At 36.0% G+C, this 21,398-nt stretch overlaps 1 protein-coding gene across 2 annotated transcripts; it reads left to right on the forward strand.

The window, feature by feature from the left end:
* The first annotated feature begins 1,169 nt into the window (after positions 1-1,169).
* LOC128236675 (putative ferric-chelate reductase 1 homolog) lies at positions 1,170-21,302 on the forward strand. Of its 2 annotated transcripts, XM_052951700.1 has the most exons (13): positions 1,170-1,286; positions 4,180-4,293; positions 7,922-8,119; positions 10,373-10,474; positions 11,734-11,893; positions 12,247-12,366; positions 14,373-14,488; positions 15,390-15,476; positions 16,326-16,406; positions 17,414-17,513; positions 17,943-18,086; positions 18,828-18,898; positions 19,701-21,302. In XM_052951700.1, exons 2-13 carry the CDS (start codon positions 4,234-4,236, stop codon positions 19,791-19,793), a joined length of 1,332 nt encoding a protein of 443 aa, XP_052807660.1. In that variant the 5' UTR covers positions 1,170-1,286; positions 4,180-4,233; the 3' UTR covers positions 19,794-21,302. The 2 variants fall into 2 exon arrangements, with proteins under 2 accessions (XP_052807660.1, XP_052807659.1); XM_052951699.1 differs by lacking the exon at positions 1,170-1,286 and having other exon boundaries at positions 4,027-4,293.
* The last annotated feature ends 96 nt before the right edge of the window (positions 21,303-21,398 follow it).

Below are 21,398 nucleotides of genomic sequence, written 5' to 3' on the forward strand. Positions count from 1 at the left end.
AATCAAAAGCCTTAGATAAATCCATAAGATAAGCCGCCATATATGTATAGTCGTCTATCGCTTTCCCCAGTCTCAGTGCTCGCCGAATGGGTATAACCCGATGGCGAGGGTAAATAAGCTCACCCCCCCCCCCCCCCTTTCCCAGTCTTCGGAATTATTTAGAGTTGTTCTGTGACATCCATATCCTGGTCTAAAAGCAGCAAGAAATGTATTAAAATGGTTTTAGAAAGAAAAACTCTTATTAACCGTATGTGAAATGTCCTTTCATAAAATATAGATTTAACATGTACACTATCATGACAAGTCTGTAATTCCCCTGGTTGAGAGAATTGTTGTTCTTGAACACTGGGGTAACTTGGCAAATTGTCAACTTGTCTGGGAAAACTGAAGTATTTATTATACTGGCCTCAATTTCTCGAAATTTCTTAAGCTAAACAGGCTTAAGTAGCTTATTTCAATTAGTCAAAATACATACTTAAATTGGATTCTGATTAATGAAAATGGGTTTATTGTAAAAATCATAAAGATAATTCCTATATAAATGATAAAAACTCTTAAAGAAGTTAATATTACACAAATTATTGAAAGACATTCTTAGTGAGCTTAGCTTAATCCTCAAAGCTGCACTCTCACAGATTAAACGTTTTGACAACTTTTTTATATTTTTTTGTCTTTGAACGAGCCAATTTTTGCGATAATCCATGGAAACCAGTTATATAAGACTGCTGACAAAAATTAGATAGCAGAATTTTATATTTAAGTTCCACAATTGATGTTTTATGCATTCTTCTTAAACCGTTAGTAACGGTTTAAGCCATAAATTTTCGAACAGAAATATAAAAATCTGCGATCTGATCTTTTGTCAGCAATCTTTTATCATTGGTTTGCAGATATTAACACAAAAAATTGTTCTTTCCAAGACAAACAATAAAAAAGTTGTACAAACGGTATATCTGTGAAAGTGCAGCTTTAAAAGGGACTTAAGAAGTTTCGAGAAATTGGGGCCAGTTAATCATGTTCGCAATAGGGTCCACAGTAATTGGCTAGGAAAGTTTAAATAGTTAGGCAGATATCCCATCATGGCCAGTGTTTAATAGCAACTTATCAAGCTGTTCACTGATAAAAGAGCTAATGACAAGATTTCTGCTGTTTACAAATGGTCCGGTTTATACATAAGGAAGGTATTGGTAATTATTTTAAGTGACAATAAATGTGATTTATTAGTTGACTGTGAAAAATGAGAGTGAATATAGAGTGAATGCTTTTGTGTCTCGAAGTATAACCAGGTAAGAAAGCAACGTTAAACTCTAAAGAGTTCATAGTTGAAATTATAAAGTACAGTATTATACTGTATCACTTAATTTGACAGCTGTAATATATATATATATATATATATATATATATATATATATATATATATATATATAAACACTTGTAGCATCGGAGTTCTACCTTGCATAAGATTGGCATAAAAATACGATGCAATGTATATTTTGAGGTGTATGGTTGTTTTTTGACACTGGCACCGGAATTATGCTAAAGAAATATAATTCAAAAGTAAAAATTACAATACTTAAATTGTGAAAAATATTAAAAAAATATATATTATTTTTTTTAAATACGCATTGATCGAGTTTGAAAATCCGGTGCCTGTGTTTTGGGGTATTTTCAAATGCCTATGAATCTAATAATAATCCTCCCACAAATTAGATTTTAATAAATGTCATGTATAAATTAGTCCAATATTTCCGATATTGATGTCTCTTTTAAACTTTTTAAGCTTCTTGCACTTAAAATAACAAATTCACTATTGATAATCTGTTAGGAGGTGCTATGTACTATCTACTTATACCACAAATTCTTCGTCAACCAATATCAAATATATAACTTGCCAATCCCGGGTGAATAAAATGCGTCGTATATACCACGAAAAGAGGTATATTGGCCAATTCGTATTTAAGCAGTTTAACAAAGTCAGTGTTCTTCAAAGCGTATCAGATGAACTATATTTTCGACACTGACAGTTTGGAGCTCCTTTCCATTCAAAATATGCACGATCTATGCTTAATTGCAATATATTTAGAGCAATCAATGAGAAAATCGTGACTTATAAATGTGAAAAGAGTCATCGCTGGCCTGGCATTCCTAGTACAAACAGTAAATAAGAATATATGGAATTTTTTGTTGGTGCACGTGTACCCTTAATTTCGGTCAGATTATAACCAGGTTTGGTGATTATGTTTAATAGGGTGTAACTAAATCGGAATCACTTTCCTAGCCCATAAATTGGACACTGCGGTTTCTTATACATGTATTTGAACGGACAGCATTGGTTTTAGGAGTCATTTATTTATTTTTGAGCAAAAACGTTTTGATGGTGAAGCATGATTTTGAACCTATGGTATATATGGTTTATATATAAATACATGTTTTAATTTATGTATACGAGCATCTTCGATTTAACGTTTGCTGGGGAGCACTTAAGGGGCTCAAATTTGCGCCAGCATTCCCTATCCAAAGAACCACCAACAGTTAATCAACAGTTAATCAACAGTTAATCAAAATATGGTATAAGGGTTTTTGGGTCCTCTCCGTGAAGTATTTGACCATTTTGAGTATAGACTGATACATTTCGGGTTTAATTATGAATACTATTTATACAATATTGAAATTAAAACTGAACTTGGACAATCCGCTAGTTTATACGCATGCGTGGTTTTAGAACGTGCGTGACTTGTAATAGTATATAGTGCATATATCTATACTATTTTAAGAAACAAAATATATAAAAGCCAAGTTAAAATACCACGCATGCATACGTGTTCACCAGCCGTTAGGTCCGTTAGTACGTTTTAATCCTTTCCACAAGCGGATCCATGGGGTGGGGGTCCAACAGGCGTGCATCCCCACTTAGTTTACTTTATATTTCAATATAGGAGACAAAAAAGTAATACCATACGTCCAAAATGCACCATATCGGGCTAGAAACCCCACTGCAAACACTTTAAACCGAATAAATTTCGGTACTGAGGGAGGGGCGCAAGTAAAAAGCTTACACCCCTAAGTAACACCCCCTCTTACGCCAAATTCCGGGTACGTGCCTGCTTTCACAGGACCCCCCCCCCCCCCCTCCATTTCAAAAATAAATGAATAAAATAGCTCCAACTATAAAAATAGGGTCTGTTAGTACGAATAAACTATTACGTTCTGCATTCTTCAACACACTTATGATGTTAAAGATGCACTCTCACAGATTGAACGTTTTTACAACTTTTTCATTTTTTTTTGTCTTGGAACGAGCCAATTTTTGCGAAAATCCATTCAAACATTTATATAAGACTGCTGACAAAAAATAGATCGCAATTGTTGTTTTATGCATCATTCTTAAACCGTTGGTAACGGTTTAAGCCATAAAACATTAATTTTCGAACGGAAATATGAAAATAATCTGCGATCTGATCTTTTGTCAGCAATCTTTTATCATTGGTTTGCAGATATTTACGCAAAAAAAATTCTCTTTCGTAGACAAAAAATAAAAAAAAAAGTTGTAAGAATGGTTTATTTGTGAGAGTGCAGCTTTAAGAGCATCCAATTGGCCTTTTAGGTGCTATGCTACAAGTTAACATATATACATGACATCACCTGATTGTGTTGACTAATACTCTGTATAATTTAAGGTCTTTATCTCACCTTTTTTTCTTTAAGATATGCGCACTCGCTTGAGTTTATTTCAAAATGTTAAAACGAAAGTCATCATTAGCCGAACTCAATGAATGAATTTGAGTTCGATGAGGACTCATATTTGAAAACTAGTTAAAGCTTTGTCCAATTTGTATGTCAACTAAAAATCGACCCCCTTAACCTTAAATGGGTATGTAAATAGAGAAATAATTTGAAGTTCATTGTATATGTACATAGTGTTTTGTTATACATTACTGGACGGCTATATTTAAACAAGTCGTGAGTGACACAGTTTCAAAGCGTTGGTTATACCCGTAACGCATGAAAACATCGATATCGATAAAAACAGAAATCGTGACTTTAAAATGAATGACATGAATAATCAGACTGCTCACGTGAATTATTAAAATACAAGGTTCCAATGTTTGCTCTGATCATTATTTAAAGGATCGCCTAAGATTGCGTTCATCCGAGATATCTCTGTTTCATCTTCCCTAGCTGGTTGTTGAAAGAAACGGTGCTAAAAATCTTACAAACATATAACAACCCAAGATGGGATTCATACAAATATTGGATGCAAGGTGGATAATTCTGGTGCTGGCAGTAGTCAAGGTAAGAATTGCTCTAGATCATTGCCTTGTAGACCATAGACTGGTTGTTTTCAAATAAGCTTTCTGCGGTTAGCACAGTGGTTAGCGCACTCGTTTATCACCAAAGCGACCCGAGTGCGATTCCTGGTCTGGGTGCATGTGAGTTTGGTTGGTGGTCACCAAGCCGGACACGTGGAGTTTCTCAGGGTTCTCTGTTTTTTCCCACAACACAATCAGACCACACTCTCGCGCAACATCGTGCCAACATGAGTGACCTAGTCACTGGCACCGGATTTTCAAACTCAGTTGTTGTTTTTTAAAAATTAACAGTGCATATTTATGAAACAAAACTATTATTCAATAATTTCTCACTTTTTGGCATTGTAATTTTTAGTTTGGAATTATAAGATTTATTTTGATATTTATAAAAAAAATCGTTTGAAAACCCGGTGCCAGTAGACCTAGTATACATTGATATAACTTTCTTCACAATCGTTGTGAAATGAATATAGTTTAAACAAAAAACAAGCTGTTATCGATTAGATTTCCGAAGACTACATAATGCCCTATTGTATACTAGTAATCATTAATTAATTACTACTTTGTGTGTTGAACTGCAAGAAACGAACGAACCTGGAATGTTATATAGAAAGTTCATCATACATGCTTATTTTGTACAGTCATTTGACCTTAATTAGCCTTTTAAGTAGTATAATCCACCATAATCGTTAGATTAACTATCAGGGACTAGACATCAGATGATACCATTGCAAGAAAAAAAAGATAATTGTCAAAAACTTTCATAATATTGATAAAGTTGTGTACACCACATTGAAGTTTCCTTACTGATCAATGTATCTTACCGCTTAAAGTTGCACTCTCCCAGATTTACCATTTTTAAAACTACTTTTTTTGTCTTGAAAAGAACATTTTTTGCGTTAGTATCTGCAAACCAATAATATAAGATTGCTGACAAAAAAATAGATCGTAGATTTTCCTATTTACGTTCTTAAATTAATGTTTTATAGTTTAAACCGTTACTAACGGATTAAGAAAAATGCATAAAACATTAATTTTTGAACTTAAATATAAAAATCTGCGATCTAATTTTTTGTCAGCGGTCTTATATCACTGGTTTCCATGTTTTTTCGCAAAAAATGACTCGTTCCAAGATAAAAAATAAAAAAAGTTGTCAAATCGTTCAATCTGTGAGAGTGCAGCTTTAAAACTTGCGTATCTTTCGCAGTTTTTGCATATTTTTCAAAACAAACTTCACAGACATTTTAAAGTAGCGTCGGCATGCATGTCTGTACTTATCACACGACCTTCTTATCCTAAACATTCACACTGTAAACTGGGAAACCAGAATGCGCTATTTTTAAACGGGTAAACTGAGCTGAAACACCGATACAATAGAAATATCGGCCTTAAACTAGCTCGAATTTATAATTCTAAGCCTGTTTTGACGATATAGTATCTTTGCCGATATAATAACATATGATACCATTGCAAGGAAAGACAAAAATTGTCAAAAACTGACATAAAATTGATATCGTTTTGTACAACGCATTGAATCTTACTTATTGGTGTATAACATCGCTTACGGTTCATGTCTATTTCGCAGTTTTTGCATATTTTTCTAATGCGACATTTACTGGGATTGTCTATCATGTAAATTCCAGTAAATTTAAAAACAGCGTCTGTATATGTAACTGTATTTAGGACCTTCACATGCCAAATATACACACTATAAACTGGGAAACCAGTACACGCTATTTTTAACGGATAAACTCAGCTGAGAAAAAAACTGAGATAAAATACTTAAATCTTGTAAAATAATGTATTATTGGCCTCATATTAGACCGCTTTTATAATTCTAGGCTTGTTTTGAAGAAATTCTTTATTTGCCGCTTTTTGGGTCTATCTGGTGTCTAGTCCCTTTAATGCTACAGTATTACATACCAAACGTAACTGGAAAAGTAAGTCATCGAAAGTTTAAAGCTGCACTTTCACAGATTGACCGTTTTTAACATTTTTTTTGTCTTGGAATGAACAAGTGTTTGCGTTCATGTATGGAAGCCAGTATTATATGACTGCTGAAAAAGATCAGATCACAGTTTTTCATATCTACGTTCGAAGTTTGATGTTTTATGGCTAAAAGCGTTACTAACGCTTATAGAAAAATGACTTTTTGGGGAGTTTTAGAAACACCTGAGATCTCACGGCTCTATTCTCAGTCATATATCTTATAAGACTGAATTAAAGGCATTGACGCCAAAATCAGCTGATTCGAAGACAAAATTATTATAAAAGACGAAATTGTCGGTCTGTGGGAGTGCAGCTTTAAAGCACCATTGTGACCGCTAGGCAGACACTAAAATTAAAAGTCGTTTAAAGTGGTTTTAATCGATCAGCTAACCAGTTTGACCGCGATTGTAAGTACGTCAGAAATAATACATTTTCAAGCAGCCTGGCAACTGAGGTCATTGCCCTGTCTATATATTATAATATTTGTCTAGGTAATGGTATATCCATGTCGAGTCGTTTTAACTACTATTTACACATGTACAATTATTTGTGAAAGACAAAGAGAGTGAAAGACAAACCATCAAACCGACGGAGGGGCAGACTGATTTGAAAGACTCCCACATAAATTTAATTTTAATTTCAAACAAGAGCTCTTATTACACTTTGAACAATTTGAATAATTTTAACTTTTTAAACTGGTATTTAAATAGAACATTAATTCAGCATAATATTCTTTGTTGAAACAGCGGGAAAATGACTATATTATTAAAGTATCCATTGTATACATAAGTCGCCTTAATACATGGTGGGGAATCACGTGGGGTAACCCATGTGAGAACCCCTTTAACTCGCATGATTCCTCACCCTAAAATATCGTGCTTTTGGTGACCCCATATAATTTTGGTATCCCTTGAAAGGGTCTTTCTTGCAGACTTCATAAACGCTATATAACTGATCCAAAAATGCAGTTATTTACCTGACATAGAGTTTGTAATTTATTTCAATTGTATTCGGACATGAAATAGCCTTGGTTTATTAAGCATCGCTAAAACTTGCACATAATTATTTTTTTCTTTATTCGTAAAATCCTATCAAGTGAAATCAAAGTAATATGGGGTCACTCACTTTTAAGGCATCCAAAAATTACCAATACTTGGCGATTCTGCTCATCAAACTCATGCTTCTTTTTAGTCGGAATATGGGACAATCTTCCGTTCATATATATGTGTGGTTAATTCTGCAGGTATTATGCGTATTTTCAGAAAAATGACATATACCCTTGAAATTCGGAATGTTTGAATCTCTTTCATAACTACTTACTAAATAATGCATCTATGAAAACTATTTATTACTGATAACAAGATAGTCAACGTGTATTTAATAGCTGATATCAAACGCACAAATATTAAATGACTGGTGGGTCCTAAATGTTTTGCAATGATCAACCTTTGTCTCACCAGGTAGAAATACCGTGTTTTCTGCATCTTTCTTTCAAATTAAACTCATTGTCCTTCATAAGAACCATTATTTTCGATATTTTTTCATCCTTTTCGGTAAATTAAACAATTATATTAAATGTGGTGCTACTGATTTGGAGTACGAGTTTATCTTTAAAATTTTAGCCAAGTTACGGGACCGTCGCCTGGGACTCCGCGTGCGGCGTGTCAAAGGGATGCTTCCCGGACTGCCAGAGCAGTGGCTGCAGCTACCTGGTCACGTGGGACCCGGCGGCCGGCTCCACCATCACGTTCAATATGAAGGCTGACGAATCAGAGACCAACATGTATCTCGCCCTTGGGTTCTCCAGTGATCTTCGAATGGTGGGTGCATAGAGCATTAGTTAGGTTGCAAAACACGAGGTGCACGTGCACTTGTACCAATGCATTGACCATGTTAGTGCTTTAATGTATAATATATTATACTAGCTACGTACGTTATTCGTAGCACTTAAAAAACAGCCGCATGTAAATAGCATGTTTGAAGGTTTACAGCTTGTTTTCGCACTAAAATTCATAAATAATGGCTACATGCAGAGGCCCCATCACGCTGTTGAAGCTGTCCATACAATCATACATTAGATACTTCAAGCAAAACTTTCAAAGCAGGTTTCCAAACCGCCGAAACCCTGAAAAAAAATTAAACTTGTTTGGTATCAACAAAAACGCCTTTAGTAACTAGTATCCATTTCATTATTGAAAGGTAGTTAAAGCTGCACTCTCACAGATTTATCGTTTTTACAACTTTGTTTATTTTTTGAGGTCTTTGAATGAGCAAATCTTTGCGTAAATATCTACAAACCAGTGATAAAAGACTGCTGACAAAGGGTCAGATAGCAGATTTTCATATTCCGTTCGAAAAGTAATGTTTTATGGCTAAAAGGCGTTACTAACGGTTTAAGAAAAATGCATAAAACATAAATTTTTGAACTTGAATATAAAAATCTGCGATCTAATTGTCTGTCAGCAGTCTTATATATGACTGGTTTCCATGCATTTTCGCATAAATTGGCTCGTTCCAAGACGAAAAAGTTGTCAAAACGTTCAATTTGTGAGAGTGCAGCTTTAACATGAAAGTTTGTGAGGAAAAAGTGAAAGTCAACATACGTTCATTTTTAAAGAAACATAGTGAATAAAGCAAACACATTTTTGTATCGAAATTCAATACTAAGTAAATATGAACTTTATATAAAACACGAATAATGGGCTAATAGAACATGTATGATTTTTTCATTATACTTAGTCATACCTATTGAAGGATCAGTCGAACATTTTCATTAAGAATTTCATTTAAATTTAATCTGAACATCGCATACGCTTCGGGTAATGCATTTACATAATGATATTTTAATTAAAATGCAAGCGCAGACGCATTTTGTATTATTAGCATTAAGAAAACACTTTAACTACAGCATAGGGTAAGGAAAGCTTAATTAGGCCTAAAAAAAAGATTGTTTGGTTAGGGTTACATCCTTAAAAAAATAGGTAGGGTAGGTAGGCTTTTTTTTATTATTTTTTTTTTTTATTAGGTTTTATATAAGAAAATAATTTTCATCATTGGAGAATGGTGTTAAAGCTATCTTCTGTATAAGCATTTAAGGTTTAAACTTAATATTAAAAAGCAATTTAAAAAAAAAACGAGATTTTTTTTTTTTTTTTTTTTTTTTTTTTTTTAATTTTTCATTTTTTTTTTTCAAATTGACTATAAAAACGGTAGGGTCGGCGCCTATTCCGTAGGTAGGGTCGGGTAACCCGAACCAAATGTATTTTTTTTTAGGCCTTAGAGATTTAAAAATAAAGTTAAAAAACGCAAAAAAATGATACGTCAGCGAACTACTAAAAAGTTTTTGGTTCGATCACCAAGACGGGTACTTCAGTTCTCATGGCCTCTGAAAATAGAAACATGTATAAGTTTCAATATTGATCCACTGGATCTAAGTAAGATGAAGCTAATCGGATTACTTTCCCATGACCTCTGAAAATTTACACCAGGGCTAGTATTCAATATTGGTCTTAACTGGATCTAAGAAGGATATAGCGAATCGGATCACTTGTTTTTCATAACTGACCAATAGAGTGAATGAAGTCAATGATACATGACCATAAGATTGTCTTAAGTGGTACATTGAATACTACCCCTGGGGCTGTACTGATTAACCACCTTAACGTTCACTTCCTTTTTCAAAGAAAACTAATTATAGCAAAAAACATAATACTGAAGTAATAATTAAAAACAATGAATTGAACACAAGTACATCTTTGGCTGTAGAACTTTTCCCCCGTGGAATCTAAACCCGAGGTTTTAATCAACATATTCAGTGATTGAATGTGGTTTTCAAACGTGTGAAACATGTATGGTTTTTAAAACTGTTTTTATTTTATGTGGTTAGTGGAGTTGAGACTGAGATTGAGATTTGACTGAAATATGTTCGAGACATTGGGGCCTGGATAAAGACTATAAGATTTATTTTGACTATGACACTTGTTTCAAGCGGACATGAGTGTGATTCCATAAGTTGTCGGCCGTCGTGATAATCGTGCCAAAACATTTGCATATAAACTAGACCTTGTTTCCAGGGTGATGACAGCGTGGTGGCGTGCTTCCCGCTCAGTGGCTCGAACGCGGCCTCCGTCCAGTCCTGGTTCAACGAGGGTGACGACAGCGACCCCTTATCACCCGTAAGTACAACCCTTAATTCGCCTGCTTAACACATCACGTACAGCAGGTAACAATTGAATTGAGCGTTAAAATGTGATCAAGCAAGCATTATCTTCAATCAATGAAAACCGCACTTTCGCGCATGCACAGAATCGCGCGGGCTTTGAACACCTGTGACCTAGTTTCGTCCCAAGTCGAAGTTTTCAAATGGTCACTCCTTTTTAACATTGAAACAAACGGTCAGAAATCCTCGGCCATTTTCTATCGAAAACAATCGCTTTACACTGTCAGAAATTTTTAAATTTAACTACGATGCAAGTAGATCGCGTAGTAATTTCCATTTAGCAGTTAAAGCTGCACTCTCACAGATATACCGTTTTTCTCATATTTTTTTTATTTTTTGTCTTGGGAAGAGAAAAAAATTTGCGTAAATATCTGCAAACCAATGATAAAAGATTGCTGACAAAAGATCAGATCGTAGATTGTCAAATCTGTTCGAAAATTTCTGTTTTATGACTTAAACCGTTACTAACGGTTTAAGAAACATGCATAAAACATCAATTTTTGAACTTAGATATAAAAATCTGCGATCTATTTTTTGTCAGCGTTCCAAGACAAAGATTAAACAAGTTGTCAAAATGTTCAATTTGTGAGAGTGCAGCTTTTAACTTAATTATGACTTAACTCTTGGGAATCTTAATATTTAAGCAATATAAACTTCATAATAAAAATACAAAATAAAACACTACAATTAACTAATGATATTATTTAAAATTTTACGGACTACTTCTACTGATGTACCGGCATACATCTGAGGTTGTTTTCGATGCAAAATGGCCGAGGAGTTCCGAATACTGCTTTGATTGCAGTTCCGAGGTTTTATCAAAAGTAAATTAATGACTTGCGAGTTCAATTGGGCGAATTGATTAATATATAGCATGTGTAGTATTTATTATTTAATCGTGAGTTAACTTACGGACGAAACTTATTCACACACTCTCTCTCTCTCTCTCCCCTCCCTCCCTCCCTCTCTCCCCCCCCCCCCTCTCTCTCTCTCTCTCTCTCTCTCTCTCTCTCTCTCTCTCTCTCTCTCTCTCTCTCTCTCTCTCTCTCTCCCCCCCCCCCCCCTCTCTCTCTCTCTCTCTCTCTCTCTCTCTCTCTCTCTCTCTCTCTCTCTCTCTCTCTATTTTTACCCATAGCCATACATAGGTTTAAGTAATTATACTATGAACCAGCTTTATATATAGTCTCCAAACACCTTTCCATTTTTATCCAACAGTCTTCTACGGGCCTCTCAGGAACTGCGGTCACCCAGAGCAACGGCGTTATCTCGTGTGACTTCACGCGTGATGTGAGCGTGAGCGGGAACTCGCAATTCTTCGACCTGAACACCCAATATCGTCTTATGCTCGTGTTAGGAGAGGCAGAGTACGAAGATGGTAAGTATTTAATACAATTTATCCATTGAAGAGCAAAGACAACATCGATCAAGTTCTGAAGTGTTTCTCTTTTCACAGTCATTTGATAGGAATGAAATCCTGCTTTGGTGTCATATGACCTGAACTACATTTAGTGGCATGTTACCTAAAAAATAATCAAATAACTGTGTCTCTTGTAAGGAAAGGCAGAGCACGGTGATAGGATGTATTACAAGTTAACATGTTATCCATTGTAGAGATCATTCATTATGAAAAAAGAATCTTGATCATCGCTGCTCTATTTATAATGAAACATTTGTTTTAGAATGGTAGGGCTTTCCCAGGCCACTGTTTACCACGTCTTTGTTCCACAGGTGCTTGGAAGATGGAGGAACACCACATGATCCCGTGGACGTCGGACGGCAAGGTGAACTTCCTGTCCACTAGTATCTACTCCCTCTACAAACTGAACAGCCCGCTCGTCAAACTGCACGGTACGGTACCGGTAACGAAACATTACTTGAACCCATAAATGTAGAGGTTGCAGTTGGTCTTACAAATTTTTAAAATGTTAATAACATGTACGTGTAGGAGACGCGGGGCGTAGGAGGGGCTAATTATATACGTCACTCGGGTTAGGTTTAGGGCTAGAGACAGGGTTTGGGTTAGGTAGTGGCACATAGCCGTGCCCTGATAAAAAAAATATTTATATAAGAAGGCGTTCTAATTTCGCCTTTTACCCGATGTTATATCGACCCCTCAGTGAAATGTTTGCTTAAACTATTTGTTCACGTGTACGGGTACTCTGGCCGACCCTCGTTTCCCCTCGATGTTGTTAATGTCATGTGCGCGCCTGCTCATAACTGTATTACGTAGATCACAACTTGTACATGTGTCCTAGTTGTAATTTAAACGTCTAAATAGTACAAATTCCTTGGTTATGCACCAGTCAATTGTAACCACGGCCCCAGGTCCGGGGATTAGCGGGGACTTTGACTTTCGGTCCAGCCAAGCCCGGGTAAAATCCCCGCCAAATGACCCCGCACCACAGGGACCCTAGGTAAGACCCATTCCCCGCTATTTTTGGCGCGAAGGGGCGTGGTTATAACTGACTGGTGCATTACCTAGCATTACACTTACATTAATATAGATTTCACTTTAAAGAAGGGAAGTTATGCCGATTCGACTATAAATTATGTCTAATTGGTTTTTGGATTATCTCCCGTCTTTTGCACAGTCATGTCGACTTAAACTGTAACAATCATTCCGTAATGGGCCTGTCACACCAACTCGATGTCTCTCGACCTACTTCTCCGGAGCACACAATTAAAACGGCGAAAAAATCGGCCGAGCTCCACCGAAAACATACTTAGAAATCACAACTGGCCTTAACAATACCGATGTAGTACCGACGTAAGAGTCAAATGTGCTACCGAATTCCACTTTTCTGTAACCGATGTTAAACCGAGGCGCCGCCGTTGTTCTACCGCTGTGCCACGGCTGTGCCACCGCTGACCAGAGCTATAGCGGAGTGATACCGTTGCGCTGCAGTTGTATTACCGATGCATGGTATAAGTACGATATCACATCGCCAAGAACGGTAGTACATCGTTAGTATATCAGCAGAAATAATGTATATCACATTAGTACCAGTACGGTATAAACTGAGGCCACCGGAGAGCCGCCGTTTCATTACAAGGCGCTACAGGTGCTCTACCGACATAAACGAAGCCTTACTGGAGTAGTGTCGTTGTACTGCCATTGTACTGCCGTTTTAGTCCCTTTGCTCGCTCCGGCAGCGCAGAACTTTCTGAGCATGATCAAAAATTTATACCGTCTCCGGCAGATGCTTTTTTTATCGACGATGTTCTTACGATGTCCTGGCGATGTACTACCGTTCTTAACGATGTGATACCGTTGACCTGCCGTACAAGTACAGATTACCGAAAATTGGTAAATTTGTGCTCTGGTTTAGCTTCGGCGGTTATGTTATCGGTAAAGCCAACTATTACGTATGACACTCAATGTTTTAAAAATATAAATAATTTAAATGAGTTTTCGTTGATCGTTATTTGGGGACCTATTGCCTATTTTAAAGTGTTAAATTCAAATACGCATGTATGGAGAAAATCGTAAAAAATATTGCCAAAGTTTTCGAAATTATATTTTGTCCAATGGGTCGGCAGTATCTTTAAAAACCGCTGTACAGTAATTTTGGTAAATCAGCAGGCAGTCGTTTTTGATTTTAATGTGGTGAATCGGTAGGTTGAGACATAGGCTGGGAAGTAGACAAAATATAATCCCAAACACTAAGCTGGTTAAAGTGTTATTAGCATTTAGTAACCGAAATAATTAAACCTGGAGTATCGCACCCTATTACTCATTAAACGGTAACCATTTAAAAATTACATAATATCTATCGGTCTTTCAAATTTCAACTGAGAAAAAACTATTGTTAGACATCTCAAATGTATTTTGCTACCGCCTGTTGTCGTTGCAGGTATTATGATGGTGTTGGCGTGGATGTTGTGCTGCACCGTCGGTATCGTTATTGCCCGCTACCAGAAGGACATGCTGCCAGACAAGAAACTCTTCGACACCAAATACTGGTTCCAGGTGTGTATACTTCCGGTTTCATATTATGGGTGGAATTTATTGGATCTAAGAACAGTATAGCTAACCGGATTTCGTGATATTAAGTACAGTGAATTAAGTCAATGATGTATGTCTATAAGATTGACCTAAATTGCACATTTAATACAACCCTTAAAAGCTGTACTCTCACAGATTGACCGTTTTGACAACCTTTTTTTTATTTTTTGTCTTGGAATAAGCCACTTTTTGCGAAAATATCTGGTCACCGTTCACTTTCAGAATAACGATTTCGGCATAAAAATCATGTTTTGAACGCAAATAAGAAAAGTGCGATCTGATATTCCTCATATTACCAGTGTTCAGACATTCTCGCAAAAATTGTTCATTCCAAGGCAAAAAAACAAATGTGTCATAACGGCCAATCTGTGATAGTGCAGATTTAAAAAGGTAAGTTGAAATATGTATAAGTCTCACAATTGCTGTGTCTGGGTCGCACAATAGTCTGGCCATTGTTTTTGCACGTTGTCAAGCTCTTTTAGTGCACTACTTTTATTCCAATATACGAGTTTATTTGTTTAAGACTTTTTAGGGAATTTATATTTATGATAAGCTCACAAAAATTAAACGGGTGATTAAGCTAATTGAAATAACATTACTATTTACGTGTTTCGCTTTTGTACGATATCTTGAGGAAAAAAGGTCCAGACTTCGGTACATTTAAGCGCATTTTTTCAACGCATTGGAAGATAAAACACTTTGCTGATGTTGCAGTTTACACATATAACTACGAAATGTACATGCTATATAACATAACATCGAATACCAAGAAGAAAACACAACTGCAACAGTGAATTTATGTGCTCGTTAGATAAATTAAAAAGTGTGCTTTTGTAATATACATGTACCCATATTTTCACTTCAGCTGCATCGCGGTTCTATGATCGGCCTAGTTGTGTTTGGAGTGATCGGGTTTATCCCTATCTTTGTCGAGCTGGAGGGGTACAGCCAGGTAAATATGGCGCACTTTCTTACTCGTCCGCTTATTTTTGATAAAAATATAGTTATTTTGACCTAACAACGCCCCTTTTATAGTCTCCCTTTGTTTATTTGCAGTTGGCAGGGGCGTAGCTAGCCCTCTATTCATGTGGATTCATAATTGTGCTAGGGGGTTCGGGGGCAGGCCCCCTCGGATAGTATTGAAAACCATTGTGCAGTCTGGTGCATTCTTGGCGTTCTGAGGTGTTTTATTTAATACTGGAAAATAGACAGTTTTAGGATTATGTAGTCAAGTACGCATACTGAAACTTTAGCTGATTAAAAAAAAAATATGTGAGAATCATATGGATTCAGCCGCGTACTCACGTAATGGCAGCTACGCGCCTGATCATATGTTTATGGCGAGTCTGTCTACACGGGTTTCTTAAGAACATTAGCCAGGGATACCAGGAGTTGACGTTGGAGGGGGGCGTAACTTAGGGGCCGTAACCTTGTGACTTACGCCCCTCCCTTTGAAACAAAGTTATTTGGTCTAAAGTGTTCACAGGGGGTTTGGGTATTCCCCCAATATTTATTTTTACAATTCCAGTCCGAAATGGTGCATAACTTTATAAGATGGTATAACTTTATGAGATGGATCCATTGTAATGTTTAACAGCATCGATTGATGTGAGAAGAATCCATTGCCATATAAAATAGCACGGAGTAATAAGAGATGTATTCATTGCAATAGAAAAGCATCGATTGATATAAATACACATTAGATTAAGCATCGATTCCAATATAAAATTATATTAATATCGATCGATTTGAGATGTATTTATTGACGGTTCTTTAATTTAACTATTTGCCCCTATTTCAGCTTACGCCGCCGTCGTCCAAGAGCGCCACCAAAGCCCATCCGATCCTAGGCATCATTTGCACCGTTATCATGTTTCTCAATGTGAGTTGCATCAGCTTAAAGGGACTATACACGAGATGATGCAAGTGCATGAAAAGATGTCAAAAGCTTACTTAAAATTGACATCGTTGCGTAAAACGCATCGAATCTTACTTATTGGTGTATGACCTTGCTTACGAAACATACAGTAAAACCCCGTGGGCTCGAACGCGTTTGGCTCGGAGTCCTCGTTGGCTCAAACTAGATGTAAAGGACCGTTTGCTTTATACTGAAGGTAAAAAATCCCGCATGGCTCGATTTTTCCGAGGCTCGAAGTATTTTCGCCGGTCCCTGTGAGTTCGAGCCAACCGGGTTCGACTGTACATCTTTCGAAGTTTTTGCGCATTTATTCAATAAAGAATTTACTTGAATGTCTACCCGCAATTCTCTTTTAGTCTAATAAAGACTGTCGGCAGTCTAAAAGTAGCGTTGTTATATTAATATGTACGATTTAAACTGGAAACCATTAGGCGCTATTTTTAAACGGGGAAAATCAGATGAGAAAGCAGCAGGACTGTTGCGTTTATTTTTTTTAATCAAGTAAAATGATGTATTATCGTCCTCCTACTAGTTCGCATTGACAATTATAGGCTTGTTTTAAAGAAATACTGCATTTGCCGATTTTCGAAACATCTGGTGTCTAGCCCCTTGAAGGGCATCAAAATTCATCATTAAGACTCAGCATGTTTTCTATATATTTTTTGTGATGGATATTTGTTTCGCTGTAATTAATGTTACTCTTACATGACAACCTATTTTTGTATGCTTTTCGAGGGTTTATAGAGAGTTATGAGTGAAATAAAAACGAAATTCACTGTTTCACCGCAACCCGTGAAATCCATATTTTTTGATGCTCGTTCGATGAAATATATTGCGATCTTACACTAAAACAAAACAGTTACCTCTTTTTAAGTTACTTTTCATCTAAAAATATAACTACATCATATAAGCCCTGTGGCTTACAAAGAATTGTTACAGTACATGTACTTAAAGGATATTTGATATTTCAGCCGGTGATGGGCCTGCTCCGACCTGGTGGCGACCACAAATTGCGGCCACTGTTTAACTGGGCTCATCTCGGGGTTGGCGTGATCGGTCATATACTTGCAGGTGCGTGTATTGGATTGCCTCATATAATTATTAGAAAAACATCCTAAAAAATGTTTGTTTGAAGTGCCTCGACCAACACATCAAAATCTGGGGCGGCTCGATGAGTTGGTGTTAGAATGGGGGTTACCCCTGGGGCGTGAGGGGCGCAGGTTTTGACAGTTGCAGTTTCCTCCCTCAAAACCGATGTTTTTATGGTTTAAATGTGGGAACTGGTGGTTGTGGATCCTTCCCGTAGAAAAATATGGCTATTTACAGTCTGAAATAGTGCCTTTTATTAATGCATTTTCTTCTGAGATATTCGCATTAAAAATAACATTGGGCTTGTTGCGTGGCACAGCAAGCCTAGTTACCGGCTTCCGTACATGTAAGTTTAGGTGGCCAATCAATATCTGTTAACCGACTTAAATTAATATCTCATCTTTATTGTAGTTGTGGCGACGATGATGGGTCTTGCGATGGAGCGTTCCGATATTCCGGTGGGCGGGCTGATCACTGGTCTGATCTGGCTGGGCGTCATTGTCATCTTTGCGATCATTATGGAAGTTCTAAAGTGGCGGGACAACAAAAACAAACGTATGATACATTTGTTATACATTTTTATATCTGTTTTCTACGTATCTTTTATGCAGGATCGTATGATTTTGGGTTACATGGTGAAAAAGCTGAAATAGCTTCACAAATGATATTTACAGTCATACAGTCAAAACTCGCTATGTCCAACTTTGTTATCTCGATGTTATGTAGAATTTGTTTTCGATTGTGTTTGGTTTAATAAGACAAGTTTTTATTTCGGTTATATCGAATGTTCGTTATATCGAAATATTGTCTGAGCTCCCGACGACTTCGACATAGCGAGCTCAAACTGTAGTTATGCCTTTTTTCGTTACTTAACTTTACTTATAAACCAAAGGTATAAATGGCAGCATTTTGCAATATGATTTTGGGTTAGCAATGTAGTGCCGTTAATACTAGCCCAAATTATGCAACAATCTTGACAATGAGAATAAAGTATATACGGTCAATCTTTGCTTTGTCTAAGTCGTTTGGAGTTCGGGAAATTCTTCGATATAACAACCTAACACGTTCGAAAAAGTTCGACATAAAGAGAAAATCGAAATAACAGAGTTCGACAAAGCGAGTTTCGACTGTTTTCTCTTTAGACTAAATTACTTGCATCAAGAGTATCATACAAAAACTACTTCCTTTAAAAGGCTCGATCCTGTTATAAGGGACTTAAGATTGATCGATTAAATGGGGCCAGGCTATGATTATAGTTCATGGCATAAGCTTAACATGTATAAATTGTTTTCACAGAAACAGTAGACACTAAGAACGCTGCAAATGGGATGGAAATGGAGGAGAAGAAGGAGGAAAAACAGAAACAGGTAACTCTACAAAAAATATTGGAGAGAAAAGTATAAAAGCAAGAAATGTAAGAGAAATATTAGAGGGAAATACTAGAGAGAGGAATATTAGAGGGAAATAATAGAGAGAGGAATATTAGAGGGAGAATTATTTGAAAGAAGTATTAGAGAGAGAGAGAGAGAGAGAGAGAAATATAAGAAAGATAAATATTAGAGAGAATTATTAGAGAGATAAATATAAGAGAGAACTATTAGAGAGAAAGAGATATTTTAGAGAGAAATGTTAGAGAGAACTATTAGACAGATAACTGTTGGAGAGAGAACTATTAGAGATAACTATTAGAGAGTGAGAACTATTAGAGAGAACTGTTGGAGAGAGAACTGTTGGAGAGAGAAATATTAGAGAGATAAATATTAGAGAGGGAGAGAGAGAGAGAAATATTTGAGAGCTAAATACTAGAGAGAGAAATGAAAGAAAGACTACAAAAACAAGCATCTAACAGACACTAGAGCGGTTTTATTTATCCTAAGGTAAAATTATGGTGGCTTATTTCTGTAATTTCGTATTTTTGCTGCGAATGGTCGAAAATGTATAACCCGCTTTATGGCGAGGCGAAAACGCTGCAAGTGTTGGGGCAAAAATGCGCAAATGTGTCAAGTTTCCCATGTTCGCCTGTTTTAAGCCTATTTCGTTACGCCGTATTACGGGTTGTCGAATTCTCGCAAATCGTGAAACGTCGAAATGGCAAAAAATCAGCCACAATTGTAAATGTTTTCACTCTTTAAACAAATCGTACTAAATACCTATTTTTGTCAATTTCAGGCGACATCCCTCAACTTTATTTTGTTTCTGGTATTCTGTGTGGTGATGTTTTGTTTCTTCATCGCTATCATGGCTGTCATCGCCGCCAGCTAGACCTCGATGTTCGACGCTTCATGACTTCTCCGTGCTGTGCCGTTTCATGTATTGACAATATTTATTGATAATGTTATTAGATCGTTCCGTTGTGTTAAAACGGGAAAAGGGTATTTAACTTTGAGATTTTGGTATATAATATCATAATTAATTTGTTGCTTTGTGACAGATCGAGTGCCAAATTAAGTGGCTCTTAAAGTTACACTCTCACAGATTGACCGTTTCGGCAACTTTTTTTTGTCTGGGATTGAGCCATTTTTTTTTTACATAAGTCTATGGATACCAGTGTTACAAGACTGCTGACAAAAGATCAGTTTTATATATTTACGTGCGAAAATGGTTGTGTTTTTTTAACTAAAAGCGTTTCTAACGCTTTAAGGTAAAATGAGTTTTTCTACAATTTTCCAAACAAGTGAGATCTGTTCTTTTGTGAGTTAAGACTGAATGAAAGGCATTGAAGCCATAATCAGCTGGCCCCAATTTCTCGAAACTTCTTAAGCTTAACAGGCTTAAGTCGCTTATTTCAATTAGCCAAAATACATAATGAAAATGGATTTTGATAAATGAAAAATGGTTTATTCTGATAATCATACAGATTATTCCTATAGAATTTCTAAAAATTCTCGAAGAAGTAAATATAACACATTTTATAGAACAACAAAAATAGTGAGATTAGCTTAATCCTGTTATAATGGACTTAAGAAGTTTCGAGAAATTGGGGCCCGGTTCTTAGACAAAAATGTCAAAACTGTCAATCTGTGAGAGTGCAGCTTTGAAGACTATGGTTAAAAGAGCTTTTAAATTTGCACTCTTAACAGATTAACCGTATTGACAACTTTCTTATAATTTTGTCTGGAAACCATTGGTATAAGACTGCTGAAAAAATATCAGATTTCATTTTATGTTTACGTTCGAAAATTGATGAGTTATGGCCAAAAGCGTTTTTAACGCTTTTAGGAATAAAAAAAATGTTTTTCGGCAATTGAGATCTGTTCTATTGTGAGTTATCTTATATGACTGAATTGAAAGCATTGATGCCAAAATCAGCTGATTCTGAGACAATTTTTTTTAGATAAAATAAAAGTAAAAACTGTCAACATGTGAGAGTGCAGCTTTAACATTAAGGTGGAGCCAATAGGGAACAAACTTATTTGTGGGAAGAGTTCCTTTATTTCTATCCAGAAAAGTATTAAGAAATCCGGTGTAGTTAGTTTCATATTTTGAAGTATCTATTTTTAGATTCCTAACTTACTTTATTTATTTTACATTATTTTCCCTCGTGCTACATTTTAAGCGGGTTGAATTTTAAAAATGTCTATGAATGAATATACATTTTGCACTCTTGAAATTACTAGGTTGAAATCACGCCAGTTTCTTTCATATTTAAGAGTACGTATTTTCATGTTTGTAAGCTTACTTTATTTGTTTTGTATTACCATTCCCCTTTGCTACGTTTTAAACGCTTTGTTTTTAAGATATCTAGTTTTATAAATAAATACACATTTGTATTGTGTTTGTTTATTATTTTCTGTACGGAAAATAGCTCACTGAGCTTATGTTTCTGGTTAACATATACCCGACTTATAAACAAAGATTATAAGTATC

Source organism: Mya arenaria, chromosome 6, assembly GCF_026914265.1.
Source record: "Mya arenaria isolate MELC-2E11 chromosome 6, ASM2691426v1".
NCBI lineage: Eukaryota > Metazoa > Mollusca > Bivalvia > Myida > Myidae > Mya > Mya arenaria.

Coding starts and splice junctions, on each gene's coding strand:
- LOC128236675 (XM_052951700.1), top strand. CDS start 4,234: ATGGGATTCATACAAATATTGGATGCAAGGTGGATAATTCTGGTGCTG. Junction 8,120..10,372: donor TCTCCAGTGATCTTCGAATG/GTGGGTGCATAG, acceptor CCTTGTTTCCAG/GGTGATGACAGCGTGGTGGC. Junction 16,407..17,413: donor CCGTTATCATGTTTCTCAAT/GTGAGTTGCATC, acceptor TTGATATTTCAG/CCGGTGATGGGCCTGCTCCG.